General features: G+C 40.0%; 1 protein-coding gene across 1 annotated transcript; it reads right to left on the bottom strand.

The window, feature by feature from the left end:
* Positions 1-15,961: 15,961 nt before the first annotated feature.
* Positions 15,962-16,489, bottom strand: LOC148581302 (uncharacterized). Its single transcript, XM_088492343.1, has one exon. The coding sequence runs from the start codon at positions 16,487-16,489 to the stop codon at positions 15,962-15,964; it is 528 nt and encodes a 175-aa protein (XP_088348469.1).
* Positions 16,490-17,427: the final 938 nt, after the last annotated feature.

Raw genomic sequence — 17,427 nt, forward strand, 5'->3', positions numbered from 1 at the left:
TTTTGGTTGTCACAAGTAACAAACCCCTTTAAAATTGATAACCAAAGTATTTAAACCTCGGGTCGTCTTCTCAAGGAACTGCAGGGAAGTATGTTCTTATTATTGGTTATGAAGATTGTAAATTGGGGTTTTGAAAGTAAGGAGAGATAGTGAATTTAAATTGCAATTAAATTAAGTAAATGACTGTAAAATAAACTTTTGGTAAGGTACGAGAAATTGGAAATCCTATCCTAGTTATCCTTATCAATGGTGATGAGAATTGAGTCTTAATCCCACTTAGTTAGCCTTTACTAAAGCAAAGGAAGATCAAGTGGATTAATTAGTCTGAACTTCAGGTTCTGGTCAATCCCTAAGAAAAGACTGGAATTATTGAAGTTCAATTCAATTGACAAGATAACAATTATCGATCACGTTGAGTTTGATAACTCCTGAGTTACTGATTTCTTAACCAAGACCAAAAGGGGAAAAAGTAAATCTGCTGGAATAATAAGAATGTCTTCAGATTGGAAATAACAATAATGTAAATAAAAGAAAGCAATCATAAACTAAAATACCTCAAATAACATTAATCAAAAGAATTATCTGTAACATAGAAAAATTCATAAATTAAATTGAGAGAATAATTAAAAGGAAAATTGAACCTGATAAAAAGGGACAATCATGAAAGCAAGAAAAATCCTAAATCCTAATCCTAAGAGAGAGAGGAGAGAACCTCTCTCTAAAAACTACATCTAAATCATGAAAAGTGAATAATTGGAGACTCTCCTCTGAATGGATGCATTCTCCCACTTCATAACCTCTGATATGTGCCTTCTGGACTTGGATTTGGGCTAGAAAGGGCTTCAGAAATCGCTGGGAGTGTTTTCTGTAATTTCTGGTGCGTGGCCCCTGTCACGCGTCTGTGTGGCTCACGCGGTCGCGTCATTTGGAGTTTTCCTTGTCACGCGTTCGCTTTGGTCAAGCGTCCGCATCATTTGCGTTTTGCTCATGGCCCGCGATCACGTCATTCACGCGTTCGCGTCTCTTCCTTTTCGCGCTAGGCATGCGGCCGCGTCGTTCATGCGTTCGCGTCGCTGCCAGCGTCTTCAAAAACTCCATTTTGTGCTTTTCTTCCATTTTTGTATGTTTTCTTTCCATCCTTTAAGTCATTCCTGCCTTAGAAGATCTGAAACTACTCAACACACAAATCACGATATCGAATGGTAATAAAAGGGTAATTAAAATAATTATTTTTAAATCATAGGAAACATGTTTTTCACATACATCACATAATAAGGAAGGGAAAGTAAAACCATGCAATTAACATGAATAAGTGAGTGAAGGATTGAATAAATCTCTTAAATTGAGTACAAAATATATCATAAAATATGGGTTTATCAACTGGCCTTGAGGATTTGATGGCTAAGTTTCTTCCTGGGCAAAGTGATGACAGCTCTGCCACCCAAACCGCCAAGGCGCCGCCTTCTCCTAATCTCGAATTTCAGTCGACTCCTCCTCCTCCTCCTTCGGGACCCACTGGTCCTGGCGCTGCCGCAGCTCCTAGCAGCAGCGTGGTCCCCCCTTCCGAAGAGAAACCCATCGACGGGTCCGGCGGTCCCGACCTAACGATCCTCGATAACCTCCGAAAGAGGAAATCAACCTCCAGCCTGAAGGGGAGCTTACGGTGATGGAGAATAACTTCGACGCTGCGGGGTTTAGCGACTCGCAACTTATGCCGGGTACCGACGAGTTCTTCCATGGGGGAGATCTAGGTGCTCAAGCCAGGTGGATCTACCGATGTATGCTTAGGGCTGCGACCATTGCGAGGAGCGCAGAGCCTATCCTGAACCAGGCTGGGATGTTAGAGGGGAAGTACCACTTGTCTCGTCAGGAGGTCACCAGCTTGAAGGCTGAAGTGGAGGCCTTGAAGGCGAAGCTGGGTGATACTGAGGAGAAGTTGAAAACTTCCGACGTGACCGTGGCCCGCCTTATCGACCGAGAGATGACCTTGGAGAGTCAGCTCAACACCTCGCGTGGTCAAACTTCTACGGCAGAAGCCAAAGTTGCCAGCCTAGAGGCAAAGTTAGAAGAGGCCGTTAAGTCGGCGAGGGATGCTAAGACAGAGGTTGCGTGGCTGAAGGAGGAGGTTGCTGGTTTAAAGAAGAAAAATAAAGAGACGGTCAAGAATGCTCGTGAGGTGATTTCTGGGACCGAGGAAGCGATCAAGGCCCAGATCAAGTTGCTTTCTCCTGATTTTGACACTTCGGCAATTGGTGCTTTCAAGACTATCTGGGAGGGCCAGATTGTTGACATCCCGAAGAAGTAGTGTGTATTTACTTGTACTTTTTTGGGCCGTTCTGGCCTTGTAATGTATTGTTTTGAACACTGGTAGTTTGTGCAAAATTGTTTGCCATTTTGTTTGATGGCGATAATTGGTAAAGCCGACTTGTGGCTTTTATGTTTAACTAGTTGGATTGTGGCCCTTATTTTCACAGCCGTTTAGGGTAATGTTCACAATTTCAATGGCTTCTGGGGTGATCTATCCCGTGATGCCGCAACGTTATCAAACTGGTCAATTAACAAGTTAAAACAACTGAATAACGCATTAAAAATGGTAAAACGGGAAAAAAGGAGATACGATTACAAGATTTAAGTAACGCAAAATTAGAGCATGCTAAGTGATGATTTAAACAAGTGGGATAAGTAAACAAGAACGAGTAAACATGGGATAATACAGGTGTTACTAGACCAGGGGATCGGCTGGTCGCCGGTCCACTTGAGCTCTTAAGAGTAGAACCTTTTTAAATTCGCCACATTCCACGTCCTTGGCACCTCTCTTCCGTCCAGTCGTTCCAGCGTGTAAGCTCCGTTGTGACTACTTCCAACTACTGACGAGAATCTTTGTTTTATCTCTAGTCCAGTGAGGAATTCGTCAAACTTCTTATCTGCAAACTGCGTCCCGTTGTCCGATATCACGACCTCAGAGATTCCAAACCTGGAAATCACTTGCCTCCATAAGAATTTCCGACAATTTGCTAAAGATATGCTGGCCAGCGGCTCCACCTCGACCCACTTAGTGTAGTAGTCAATGGCCACGATCAGGTATTTAACCTACCCGGGCCCTACTGGGAAAGGTCCCAAAAGGTCAACCCACCACTGGTTGAAGGGTAGGGAGAACATCAAAAAGCTTAACTCGGCCGCTGGGGTTCCGTAGAAATTGGCGTTTTCCTGACACTTTTTGCATCTTTTCACGACTTCTTGGGAGTCCGCCATCATCGAGGGCCAATAATAATCGGCCCTAACGAGCTTACGGGCTAGGGTCTTTCCACAAATGTGGTGGCCGCAACATCACTCGGGGACCTTGCTCAAGACGTAGTCCATTTGATCGGGGCGTAGGCACTTTAGCAGGGGTTTGTTGTAACACCCTAATTACCCTAAGCCTTACCTCATACCGTAAAGCAAAGGTTAATCAAAGGTTATGATAATTCTAAGGCTTATACATAAATATATATAGAACTAATAGAAGGAATAATAATTTTAGAAGCCCGATGAAGAAAATAAGCTCAAATACGAAATTATAAAGCGCGAACGTTTACACAAAGCTACAAGCATAAAAGGCAAGATCCACTATGTAAGATAACAAGATATGTATAGTTATATACGAGTATAATAATCATAAGATACTAGCCACAACCCGCAGATTTTACGCCGACTAGTTAAATACTGACATACAGAGTTTTGAAGGTAAAACAACTTATACAAAATATCTCTCATAAGGTAAGACTCTAAGACAAATAAAATACAAAAGTGAGAGTACTAATAAATTAAAAGACTCCAAAACATGATAAAGGTCCTCCGCTCTGTCACCATCAAGTAACTCACCGAGGTGGGTTGTAACCTGCATCTGAAAAATAACAACAAAGTATGGAATGAGAACTGAAGGTTCTCAGTATGGTAACAGTGCCCAGTGATGTAAGATATAAGACTCCTGAACGACAGAGGCAATCCTAGAACTTCATATCCATCACAAGATTCATCTTAAATCATAACTAAAACATTAAAATATAACTTAAAACCATAACATAATAAAGGGATAATCTAACTTAGTGGATTTTCTAATCTAACAGTTCTCCGCTATCCCACAGCTTTCACCAACCTATCCTCTATGCGATCCCATCACCACCGCTTCCAAACCTCCTCAATCCCAGTAGAATACACAGTTAATACAATACAAATAAAACACAAGTATAGGCATATATGTCAAGTAATTCAAATGGGCAATTAGGCATGTTATCCAATTAGGTATACAAGTCAAGTCGGCAAAACAAGCAAGCAGATAACAGATGCACATGATGAATGCCTGCCCTATAGGCTGTGATATCACATTGTCGGTTCAATTGCCAACCCGACACATCTCCATGGAGATGTCACCCTTCGGAATCATAATGGGAACCCCCGAGATATGGCGCCTGGAACACCGTCCAGGATTTTGTGTCCGCACACTCTAGTGATTCGAAGGGATACGAGTAGAATACTATTGCCACGGACCTCACATCTCAACGTAAGCAGGACGGACCACCACCCTTACGCCACCGCCGCTACCTCGACAGGCGAGATCCAACCAAACTGTCCCTGCCAGGCGCATAGCGTCTCAATAATCTTAGTATAAAATAGTGATTCAGTGGTTTTCAGAAATCATTTTTCAATATATCTTGGATCCATCATTCCATTCCGAGTCGCAAACTAATTTCAACTACTACCAATTCATAATTTCCATTACGAACTCATTAGTTCACCACTTTCACAATTCATTCAGAACTCATCAGTTCATCTCTTTCACAATTCCTTATCAATAATCACCAATACCATACGCCGGTTTCTCATTCAACCAAACCCGTCCTCAGTACACCAGAAACCTAAGCCTTTGTTTTCTAACTTTTACCGAAAATACCAAAATAATTCCACCCAAGACCTTCTCTATGTTTTAACATTAAAAAACATGCCAAAAAGTGTTAGATAGGTGTCACAGAAGTTTACAAGCCCGTCGGAAAGGTGAAACAATTAAAAACAAGATTTTTATTGAAAAACAGGGTAGTGTGCGTACGCACAAGGGTGTGCGTGCGCACGCCCAGGAGGATTTTCAAGATGTGTGCGTACGCATAGAGGCCTGCGTATGCACAGGAGTAAAATTTTCCAATTCTGTTCGCTCGCATAAGGCGTGCGAACGCCCTCAACAGAATATACCTTCCAGCGTGTACGTGAGCACAGCTTGCAAAGCTTCGTTGGTTGTGTCTGTGCACAGGGCGTGCTAGCGCTCTCAACAGTAGCCATATCCCCGTGTGGGCATGCGCACATGTTCAAAAATCCAAAGGATGTGTGTGCGCATAAGTCTGTGCATGCGCACACAAACCAAAAATCATAAATTCTACAACATTCACAAAATTTGGATTTCAACACCAAACTTTCAACGATCATATCTTTTTCCACAAAAATCAGATTTCCATAAAATTTAAACCATTTTAAAGCTTGTTAAATTATCTTTCATTTGATATAAAATACATTAAATTTCAAATAAAGTAGCTCAAGATATGATCCGTTGAAGTTCATCAAATATTCATTTTTGCAAAGTTCACTAAATTCTCAACTTACCACAATTTTCAACCAAAACCAAACCAAAACCCACCAAACTCCAATATACAACATAACTTGCCTTTTTACACCACAATTCACCATTCATACAATTTTCATTCACATTATACATTCCTCAACCTCAATTTATCAATTATTTCATACTAAAACATTTTTCACCCAACACAATCACCTTCATTATATCACCAACAATCAATCATGATCAATCTCAATCTCAATATTCAACACCATTTTATCAACCTCAACATCACAATTCATCAAAACAATCCAAAATCATCAAATCATCATAATTCATCATAATTCATCTTTCAACAAATTCAACAACCAATTCAATCCAAACCCATCCTATGGGTCACTAGCCTAAGAGTCCAGAAATATTATATATTACATAGAGAAAACTGAAACCATACCTTGGCCGATACCCAATATGTGCTATACACCAAAATTTGTGCCCAACAAGCTTTCAACCATCAACAATTCACCAAAAAGCCACCAATCAACTCCAACAAGAATCAAAAATCAATATTCCAAGTTAGACATACATAATTTACCATAGATCAACAGCTAGGGTGAGCTTACCTTATCCACAGAAATTGGAGGTGAACCCAACAATTCCTCACTAATGGTTAGTACCTAAACAATTAAAATACAAAAATTCATTCAAAATCCTCACCCACATTTTCAGATTTTTAGGGCAGAAGGAAAGAGATGAAAATTCGAAATCTTACCAACAAAGGTTATATAGAACTAACGGGCTTGACAAGAGCTTCGCGTAGCCGCTGAGGGCACGTGAATCGGAGCACTGTAGCTCGAGTTATGGCCACCGGAAGTTGTATGTGAATAGTGTTTTCTCTCTTCCCCTTCTCCTCTCCATGCAGCCGCTATGTTTGTGTTATGAGGTAAGAAATGGCTGAATGGCTATTAATGAGGGTATTTATTTGTTGGGCTTGGGCCCAACTTGGGCGCGGTCCAATCCGTTAGCGTTTTTGGCCCATTTGGCCCAACTTTGGGCCAAACCTTTAAAATTAGTGCTTGGTTTTCAATTCTAAATATTTTTCTAAAGTTTTCTACTGTTTTTATTATTCTTACACAGTACCGGACAGACTTAAGCCGGTATTGCCGGTTAATTTACCGGTACGCGTTTTTACGCAATTTTCTGAAAAAAATTACATTTTCCAACTCAGAAAAATCTACTGAGTCCAAATATCATATTTAAATTTTCTAATTAATATTCTAAAATTTTGAACCTATTTCAGGCAATTAAATTATTATTATTTTACGTTAATTAATCGGTTAAGTAATTCGCGGTTCTTACATTCTTCCCACCAAATAAGAAATTTTGTCCTCAAAATTTGACTTACTCATCATCATTCTTAAACATTCCCTCAACTTAAACCTATCTCTTACCATTCATCATTTCTTTCCTCCACGTCATCTCAATTCCTATCTACATCTTCTATTCTTATTTACAACTCCATATTTTAACTGAATTCAAGCCTATATCGTATCTGTCCTTCTCACTCTTAACTCTCTTCAATCAACCTCAATACAACATTAGCATTTCAATTCAATGCTCTCGAAATCTATCTTTCAAATAAATCAGTTCCTATTTCAATCTAAGCCAAAAGTCATCATAATCAAATATCGTAATCCTTACCTTTCAAACCCGACAATTGCACTCACATGCCATCCAAATCCGAATTAATCACCTACCCTCATGTCCACAACCTATCCTAAATCATTCTAACCTTACAACTGCAATCAAACTTAGTTCTTAGAAACCTTTACTTACATTAACCCACTAACTCTTCAAGTATTCAAGCCTAAGATATGTTTAGTCAGCGTCCTACAACCTCTACTCACAATTATCATGTGCTATTGCATTGCACAAGCTTCCGCTGCGCCACTCTAATTTTTAGCCACTAATTAAATAACTAATCCAAATATCCAATCAAGTCATACATCCCTCATCGGATTATAAAACCTAGGCTTACTTCTGAACTTCCTCAACTTGACCCAAATAGGGTTTACGCTCATCCTAAGACTGTCATAATTTAGTGCCTTATAGCATCTCTATGCCTCATTCAAGGTCTCATTACATCCTCAATCTCTATAATTATATTACCTATTACCTAGAACCTCAACAACAACTAGGGTATCTATTCCGGTTGTTCATCTTTACTTTAACTACAACGCTACAACTCGACATATTAAACAACCTACGAGTTTTCACTTATCATAACTAAATCAAATGTTAAACTCAGCCAAAAAATCAAGTCTAAAATTTATTCTCACTTATTTTTCTCCTTCTCTACTTCCCTCTACACTCAATAATTCACCATGTACCAGATGTTACCTTAACCACTGACGAACTGATTCCTGCTGGTAAAGAATTTTTATAAAAATAATCACGTTATAAGTATAGTTTCTAAACCAACAGAGAATCCTTTCGTACAAAAACTTTGGTTGTCACAAGTAACAAAACCCAATAAAATTTATAACCGAAGTATTCAAACCTTGGGTCGTCTCTCAAGGAATTGCAGGGAAGTATGATTTATTATTGGTTATGAAAATTGTATATTTTTGGGTTTTTGAAATAGGGAACAAGTAATTTAAATGACAAAAAAATAAATTAATAATTAGAAAATCTCTTGGCAAGGTATGAAAACTGGAAATCCTATCCTAGTTTTCCTTATCAGGTGTGATGAGAATTGGATTTTGCTCCCACTTAGTTAGTCCTTACTAAATAAGAAAAGTCAAGTGGACTAATTAACTTGATTCCTCGGTCCTAGTCAACTCCTATGGAAAGACTAGCTGTAGAGGGATTCAACTCAATCAGTAATCCTAATTTCCATTCGACTACTGAGTTTGATAACTCAAGTATTACCAATTATTTAACCAGAGCAAAAAGGAAAATAAATCTAAATTAAATTGAAAGCATTGTAAATAGAATAAAACAATCATAAATCTGAAATACCTCAAATTGCATTAATTAAGAAAATCATAACACGAATGGTTCATAAGCAAAATTGAAAAGATAAATAACAATTAAAGGTATAAATAAAAGTAGAAAATAAATTAAAGGAACATTGAACCTGAGAGGAAGTTGAAATCCTAATCCTAAACTTGAGAGAGAGGAGAAAGCCTCTCTCTCTAAAAACTACATCTAAATCCTAAAATTGTGAATTATGAATGTTGTATGAGTTGTCTCTAAGTTCTTATTTGATTCCTCCATTCTTTGACTTATATTCTGTGTTTCTGGATTTGAAATTGGGCCAAAAAAGGGTCCAAAAATTACTGGGGGCGTTTTCTGCAGATTCCTGTACGTGGCGTCTGTCATGCGTTCGCGTGGTTTGGAGTTCTTTCTTGTCACGCGTACGCGTCGGTCACGCGTGTGCGTCATTTGCGTTCTGCTCAAGGCATGCGTCCGCGTCAGTCACGCGTTTGCGTCAATGCCATTTCGCGCTAGGCACGTGTCCGCGTCATCCATGCGTTCGCGTCGCTTCCTTTTCTTCAAAACTCATTTTTTGTGCTTTTCTTCCATTTTTGTATGTTTCCTTTCTGTCCTTTAAGCCATTCTTACCCTATGAGACCTGAAAATACTTAACACACAAATCACGACATCGAATGGTAATAAAGGATAATTAAAAATTAATATTTTTAAAGCATAGGAAACATGTTTTTCACATATATCATCAAATAAGGAAGGGAAAGTAAAACCATGCAATTCATATGAATAAGTGGGTGAAGAATTGATAAAAACATTCAATTTGAGCACAAGATGAATCATAAAATAGAGGTTTATCAACCACCCTATAATCTACACGGAGAAACCATGTCAAGTGCAAAAATTCCTGGGTGACAGCTTATCTCAAGATCGTAATCTTTTAGTAATTACATCCATCTCCATGTGGTAGTTCCTCCTTACTCCACATTTTCAACACGAGCACAAACACAGCAGGCTCCAGATCATGAGTCAGAGAATTTACTTCGTTACGGCCTCAATCGTCGTGATGCCTAACCCACTACATCCTAATGTTACATCGGAACGCACTCCAAGATTTCCAACGAAGCATCATCATGAATCCCAACTGGTTCATGGGATTCCGGAAACACAAACATTAGCTCCGTAATTAATCTTTCTTTCAACTCCTTGAGAAGTTCCTCCACAGTTTGACGTCTGTACCAATGGGGCCCCCTTTTGTGTCAATTTAATTATAGGTAACGTTATTTGCAAAAGTAAAGCTTCACCACTCCGCGCGATGTCAAAATGATCTCAAGTTTATTAGAAGGAATACCAAGCTTAGAAGAGAGTAAACAATTTCAAATGGTATTCATAAGAAATTTGAAAAGATACATTATGTTGTGATCAGACAAGGTTGTAGAAAATAAGAAAGTGCACCAAAAAGAGAATTAGAGTGCACCTCAAGAAAGAAATTTCAAATTAATAATTCTTGGTAGAAGCAATAAGATAAATTAAATCAAAATAGGTCTTTACTGATTGTTTATCTCAATAGAAATCTTCCTCACACTTGATTAGGTCAAAATAGATTTAGGCTCAGGTCAAGGATTACGAGTTTTGTGAAAGGACACATGCAAGCAAGGGTTTGATTGAGGGAAAACATTCAATTTAATTATCAAGAAAGGCCACGGAATAAAGTTCTTCAACGTGAATTACAAAAGAAAGATAGATCGAGTCACAAGCATTTATTGGTTATCTCTCTCGTATTAGGTCTCCCATTGCTATCCTTCGTCACTCCAGGTCCTTGCAACTGATCGATTAAGTTATCTATCCTCAGCAACGGATACTTGTTCTTCACAGTTATTTTGTTCAACCGTCGGTAATCCACGCAGAGTCGCATTCACTACCAAGCGTATATAACCCTTAGCTACAACTGTTCCTCTTTCCATGAAGTGTTCTGCTACTTAATATCGCCAAACCTAACTCAAGTCGTTACCGCATTTCACCTTTCGTAATTCTACCGTGTCAATGCTTCCTCATGCCTTCCGCTGTGTCACTCTAATTGGTTGTCACTAAGAACCCAAATCGCTTGGCTGTGCCCACTAGACTTATCTTCTCCCATTAGTTCTTCCAATGCTAAGTTTAGCCAGCCTTAACGGCAATGTCCCATAAAATAAAACTAAGCTAAACTCTGGTCCTAAGCCTAACGTTTAATCTAATCTCCCTAGCTCCAAATACTTGTCTCCATCATAAGTTAATAAGAAGAGTCAAGTTACAGTCCCCCACAATGTGATTAAAACTAGGTTATCAATTTTATCGTTACCTCGAGTTGGAGATCCTTAACCCTGTCACTGGGACCGGTCTGCACCTTGGGCCTTTTTGTAAGAACAGCATCTAGAGATATACCCTGACATTTCGCAGCAGTAACATCCACTGAACCCAGCCATTCATGACTTTTCCGGATGGTATCTCCCACATCTCGGGCACCTTAACTCCTCTTGTTGATCCCATGCCTGCTTACCTCCTCCTCTAGCCCGGTGATACTAGTCAAGGTTAGTACCTCTGATATGCTCCTGACCTTGGAGTTGCTGAAGGGCATGTCTACCCTTCTTGAAGTTCTGGCCTCTTGATGGAATATACTTCCCATGACCCTTGCTACTAGCACCGCCCTGATCATCTCTCACCAAAGTCGTCTTCTTGGCATAATCTTCAACAATTCTTGCCTTGCTCACCAATTCAGAAAATATTCGAATCTCTAATGGAGTCACAGCATTCATAATATTTTCACTCAGACCCCCTTGATACCTTTCACACTTCCAACCCTCATAGGACTCAAGGGCTCCTCGACATACCCTTGAGAACCTACAGAGCTCCTCAAACTTACTCGTATAATCGGCCACGGACATTGAACCTTGCTTCAGCTGCATAAGCTCTAACTCTTTGGCCTCCCTTACTGATTCAGGAAAATACTTCTTGTAGAAAGCAGTCCAAAACAGCTCCCACAGAATATTCATATTCTGTAGTTGTAGAAATTGACACTCTCCTTGCCACCAATGTTGAGCTTCTCCTACGAGTTGATAAGCTGCATATTCCATGAACTGATTATTCGGGACATGTTAAGTCTGTAAGGCATACTCCATAACTTTGAACCAATTGTCTGCTTCAGCAAAATTTGTCGATCTATTAAAAATCGGCGGATCAACTTCTAGAAAAGTAGCTAGAGTCCTCGGAACACCACCTAACCTGTCCTTAGCACCCTCTACATTTTCATTTCCGATTGATTGCCTTATCCGCTGCAAAGCATGAGTAGCCAAAGCAGTGCCTGCTTGAATCGTGTTAGACAAGTTAGTCATCGTTGCCACGAGTTCAGCGTGATTGTCTGTCGACAGGTTACTCTCATTCTCTCTTCGAGTACGAGTACGACCTCGTCCATGAGTAGCCATTCAGGGTCCTGTCTACACCAAACAATCGATATCAAGGTGATCAGTCTCAATATCAAAAGCCTAGTGCTTCAGTTATCCCAAAAAGGCACTCACAAACAAGCATGCTATGAAATATCAAGTAGATAACCTAAATAGCATGAAAGAAAAATGACCCAGAGTATGCAATGAAGCGTAAGGTTAATCAAAGGTTACGACAATTCTAAGGCTTATACATAAATATATATAGAAGGAATAATAATTTTAGAAGCCCGATGAAGAAAATAAGCTCAAATACGGAATTACAAAGCGCGAACGTTCACACGAAGCTACAAGTATAAAAGGCAAGATCCACTATGTAAGATAACAAGATATATGTAGTTATATACGAGTATAATAATCATAAAATACTAGCCACAGCCTGTGGAGTTTAGGCCGACTACTTAAATACTGACATACAGAGTTTTGAAGGTAAAACAGCTTATACAAAATATCTCTCATAAGGTAAGACTCTAAGACAAATAAAATACAAAAGTGAGAGTACTAATAAATCAAAAGACTCCAAAACATGATAAAGGTCATCCGCTCTTTCACCATCAAGCAACTCACCAAGGTGGGTTGCGACTTGCATCTGAAAAACAACAACAAAGTATGGAATGAGAACTGGAGGTTCTTAGTTTGGTAACAGTGTCCAGTGATGTAAGATATAAGACTCCTGAACGCCAGAGACAATCCTAAAACTTCATATCCATCACAAGATTCATCTTAAAGCATAACTAATTCATTAAAATATAACTTAAAACCATAACATAATAAAGGGATAATCTAACTTAGTGGATTTTCTAATTTAACAGTTCTCCGCTATCCCACAGCCTTCACATACCTATCCTCCATGGCATCCCATCGCCACCGCCTTCCGAACCTCCTCAATCCCAATAGAATACACAGTTAATACAATACAAGTAAAACACAAGTATAGGCATATATGTCAAGTAATTCAAATAGGCAATTAGGCATGTTATCCAATTAGGCATACAAGTCAAGTCAGCAAAGCAAGAAAGCAGATAAAAGATGCACATGATGAATGCCTGTCTTATAGGCTGTGATATCAAATTGTCGGTTCAATTGCCAACCCGACACATCTCCATGGAGATGTCGCCCTTCGGAATCATAATGGGAACCCCCGAGATATGGTGCCCGGAACACCATCCAGAATTTTGTGCCTGCACACTCTAGTGATCCGAAGGGATGCGAGCGGGATACTATTGCCACAGACCACACATCTCAACGTAAGCAGGACGAACCACCACCCTTATGCCGCCGCCGCTACCTCGACAGGCGGGATCCAACCAAACCGTCCCTGCCAGGCGCATAGCGTCTCAATAATCTTAGTATAAAACAGTGATTCAGTGGTTTTCAGAAATCATTTTTCAATATATCATGGATCCATCATTCCATTCCGAGTCCCAGACTCATTTCAACTACTGCCAATTCATAATTTCCATTCCGAACTCATTAGTTCACCGCTTTCACAATTCATTCAGAACTCATCAGTTCATCACTTTCACAATTCCTAATCAATAATCACCAATACCATACGCTGGCTTCCCATTCAACCAAACCAATCCTTAGTACACCAGAAACCTAAGCCTCCGTTTTCTAACTTTTACCGAAAATACCAAAATAATTCCACCCAAGACCTTCTCTATGTTTTAACATTAAAAAACAAGCCAAAAAGTCTTAGATAGGTTTCCCAGAAGTTTTCAAGCTCGTCGGGAAGGTGAAATAGTTAAAAACAAGATTTTTATTGAAAAACAGGGCAGTGTGCGTACGCACAAGGGTGTGCGTACGCACGCCCAGAAGGATTTTCAAGATGTGTGCGTATGCATAGAGGCGTGCATACACACAGGAGTAAAATTTTTCAATTCTATTCGCTCGCACAAGGCATGCGAACGCCCTCAACAGAATATACCTTCCAGCGTGTGCGTGCGCACAAGGCTGTGCATGCGCATAGCTTGCAAAGCTTCGTTGGTTGTGTGTGCGCACAGGGCGTGCTAGCGCTCTCAACAGTAGCCATATCCCCGTGTGTGCATGTGCACAAGGCTGTGTATGCGCACATGTCCAAAAATCCACAGGATGTGCATGCGCAAAAGTCTATGCGTGTGCACACAAACCAGAAATCACAAATTCTGCAACATTCACAGAATTCGGATTTCAACACCAAACTTTCAATGATCATATCTTTTTTTTACAAAATTCAAATTTCTACAAAATTTAAAGCATTTTAAAGCTTGTTAAATTATCTTTCATTTGATATAAAATGCATTAAATTTCAAATACAGTAGCTCAAGATATGATCCATTGAAGTTCATCAAATATTCATTTTTGCAAAGTTTACTAAATTCTCAACTTACCACAATTTTCAACCAAAACCAAACCAAAATCCCACCAAACTCCAATACACAACATAACTTGCATTTTTACACCACAATTCACCATTCATATAATTTTCATTCACATTATACATTCCTTAACCTCAATTTATCAATTATTTCATATTAAAATATTTTTCACCCAACACAATCACTCATCTTCATTATATCACCAACAATTAGTCATGATCAATCTCAATCTCAATCTTCAACACCATTTTATCAACCTCAATATCACAATTCATCAAAACAACCCAAAATCATCAAATCATCATAATTCATCATTCAACAAATTCAACAACCAATTCAATCCAAACCTATCCTATGGGTCACTAGCCTAAGAGTCCAGAAATATTATATATTACATAGAGAAAACCAAAACCATACCTTGGCCGATTCCAAATATGTGCTATACACCAAAATTTGTGCCCAACAAGCTTTCAACCATCAACAATTCACCAAAAAGCCACCAATCAACTCCAACAAGTATCAACAATCAATATTCCAAGCTAGACATACATAATTTACCATAGATCAACACCTAGGGTTCATAAATATTCAATTTCACAAGGGATAAGAGTGAGCTTACCTTATCCACAGAAATTGGAGGTGAACCCAACAATTCCTCACCAATGGTTAGCACCTAAATAATTAAAATACAAAAATTCATTCAAAATCCTCACCCATATTTTCGGATTTTTAGGGCAGAGGGGAAGAGATGAAATTCGAAATCTTACCAATAAAGGTTAGATAGAACTAACGAGCTCGGCAAGAGTTTCGCGTAGCCGCTGAGGGCATGCGAATCGGAGTACCGTAGCTCGAGTTATGGCCACCGAAAGTTGTATGTAAATAGTGTTTTCTCTCTTCCCCTTCTCCTCTCCATGCAGCTGCTATGTTTGTGTTATGAGGTAAGAAATGGCTGAATGGCTATTAATGAGGGTATTTATTTGTTGGGCTTGGGCCCGGTCTAACCCGTTAGCGTTTTTGGCCCATTTGGCCCAACTTTGGGCCAAACCTTTAAAATTAGTGCCCGGATTTCAATTTAAATATTTTTCTAAGAGTTTCTACTATTTTTTTTATTCTTGTACAGTATCGGACAGACTTAAGCTGGTACTGCCGGTTAATTTACTGGTACGCGTTTTTACGCAATTTTCCAAATAAAATTACATTTTCCAACTCAGAAAAATCTGCTAAGTCCAAATATCATATTTAAATTTTCTAATTAATATTCTAAAATTTTGAACTTATTTCGGGTAATTAAATTATTATTATTTTACATTAATTAATCAGTTAACTAATTCGCGGTTCTTACATTAGTTCAGTCCTCTTTTGAACAGTTGACCCTGTACTATCACGTACTTGGCCGCTTCCCTCCTTACCACCCTCGCAGCCTTCTCATCCTCAGGGAGCTTCCCCTTCTCCAAGAAGTTGGTAATCGGGTCCATCCATGAGGAGATGTCGGCTGCTTGGGTTATGTGCAAAGTGACCGTTGGTTCCTTTACCAATCCTTGGATCAGGGATCAGTTTCCCGACCCTGGTTTCGTGCTTGCCATCTTTGACAGGAGGTCGGCTCGTGTGTTCGTTTCTCTCGGAACGTGCTGCACCACGACCTCGTCGAATTCTTCACTCAAATTTTTGACCGTTTCCAAGTGTTTCTGTAACAAAGAATCTCTCGCTTGGTAGGTTCCATTTATCTGAGAACTGACGACTTGGGAGTCGCTGTTCACCTCCACTTTGGATGCCCCAACTTTCTTTGGTAAGAGCAGACCTCCTATAAGGGCATCATATTTTGCCTGGTTGTTTGAGACTGGTAAATCGAACTTGATGGATTGCTCGTATATCATTCTGGTCGTGCTTTCGAGGATTATCCCCGCCCCCCAGAACATTTGGTTGGAAGCTTCGTCAACATGGAGTTTCCACTGTGTGTCCGGGATCTCGTGAGGGTCCCCCGTTACCTCCACTAGGAAGTCGGCCATCGCCTGGGCTTTGATCGCAGGTCTGGGCTCATATTGCAGATCATACTGAGACAGCTCAACCGGCAAGGTCATCATTCATCCTGCCAGGTCGGGATTTTGTAGAACTTGGCGAATCGCTCGATTTATCCTGAAGGTGATCCGGTGTCCCTAGAAGTACTGTCTCAACCTTCGAGACGAGATTAGGAGTGTATAAGCTAGCTTTTCCAATTTGTTGTACCTTAGCTCCACGCCTTGTAGCGCTTTGCTAATGAAGCAGATCGGTTGTTGGGTCCTTCTTTTTTCTCGAACGAGGACGGCTGCCAAGGCTTCATCCGTTACAGCTAGATATAGAAATAATGTCTCGCCATCCTTGGGTTTACCTAGGACCAGTGGTGCTGAGAGTATGTTTTTGAAATAGTTGAAAGCTTCTTCACAAGCCGGAGTCCATTGGAAGGTGATCCCTTTCTTCATGAAGTTGAAGAAGGGGAGGGCTTTGGATGCCGATGCGTCGAGGAAGCGAGATAGGGCTGTAAGCCTTCCGGCCAACCTCTGCACGTCCTTGATGCATCCTGGGCTTGTCATTCCCAAAATGGCTTCACACTTGTCGGGGTTAGCCTTGACCCCCCCCTTTGGGTTATCATGAAACCTAGGAACTTTCCGGCTTCCATGGCAAAAGCGCATTTGAGGGGGTTAAGTCTCATATTGTGCCTACGAAGAGACCTGAAAATGATCTCCAGGTCACCGACTAAGTCTTCCGATCAGCTGGTCTTCACCAAGATATCATCCATGTATACCTCAACCAATTTTTTTATTAGATCGCTGAAGACCTTGTTCATCAGTCTCTGGTAAGTCGCCCCTGCATTCTTCAATCCAAATACCATTACCTTGTAGCAATAAGTGCCCCCTGGTGTTATGAATGCCATTTTTTCCTCGTCTGACTGGTGCATCGATATCTGGTTATACCCAGAGTACTCATCCATAAAGCTCAGGAAACGATAACCTGCTACCGCGTCCACAAGGGCATCAATGTT

The sequence above is a fragment of the Arachis ipaensis genome, chromosome B10 (genome assembly GCF_059453495.1).
Source record: "Arachis ipaensis isolate K30076 ecotype BB chromosome B10, ASM5945349v1, whole genome shotgun sequence".
Classification (NCBI taxonomy): domain Eukaryota; kingdom Viridiplantae; phylum Streptophyta; class Magnoliopsida; order Fabales; family Fabaceae; genus Arachis; species Arachis ipaensis.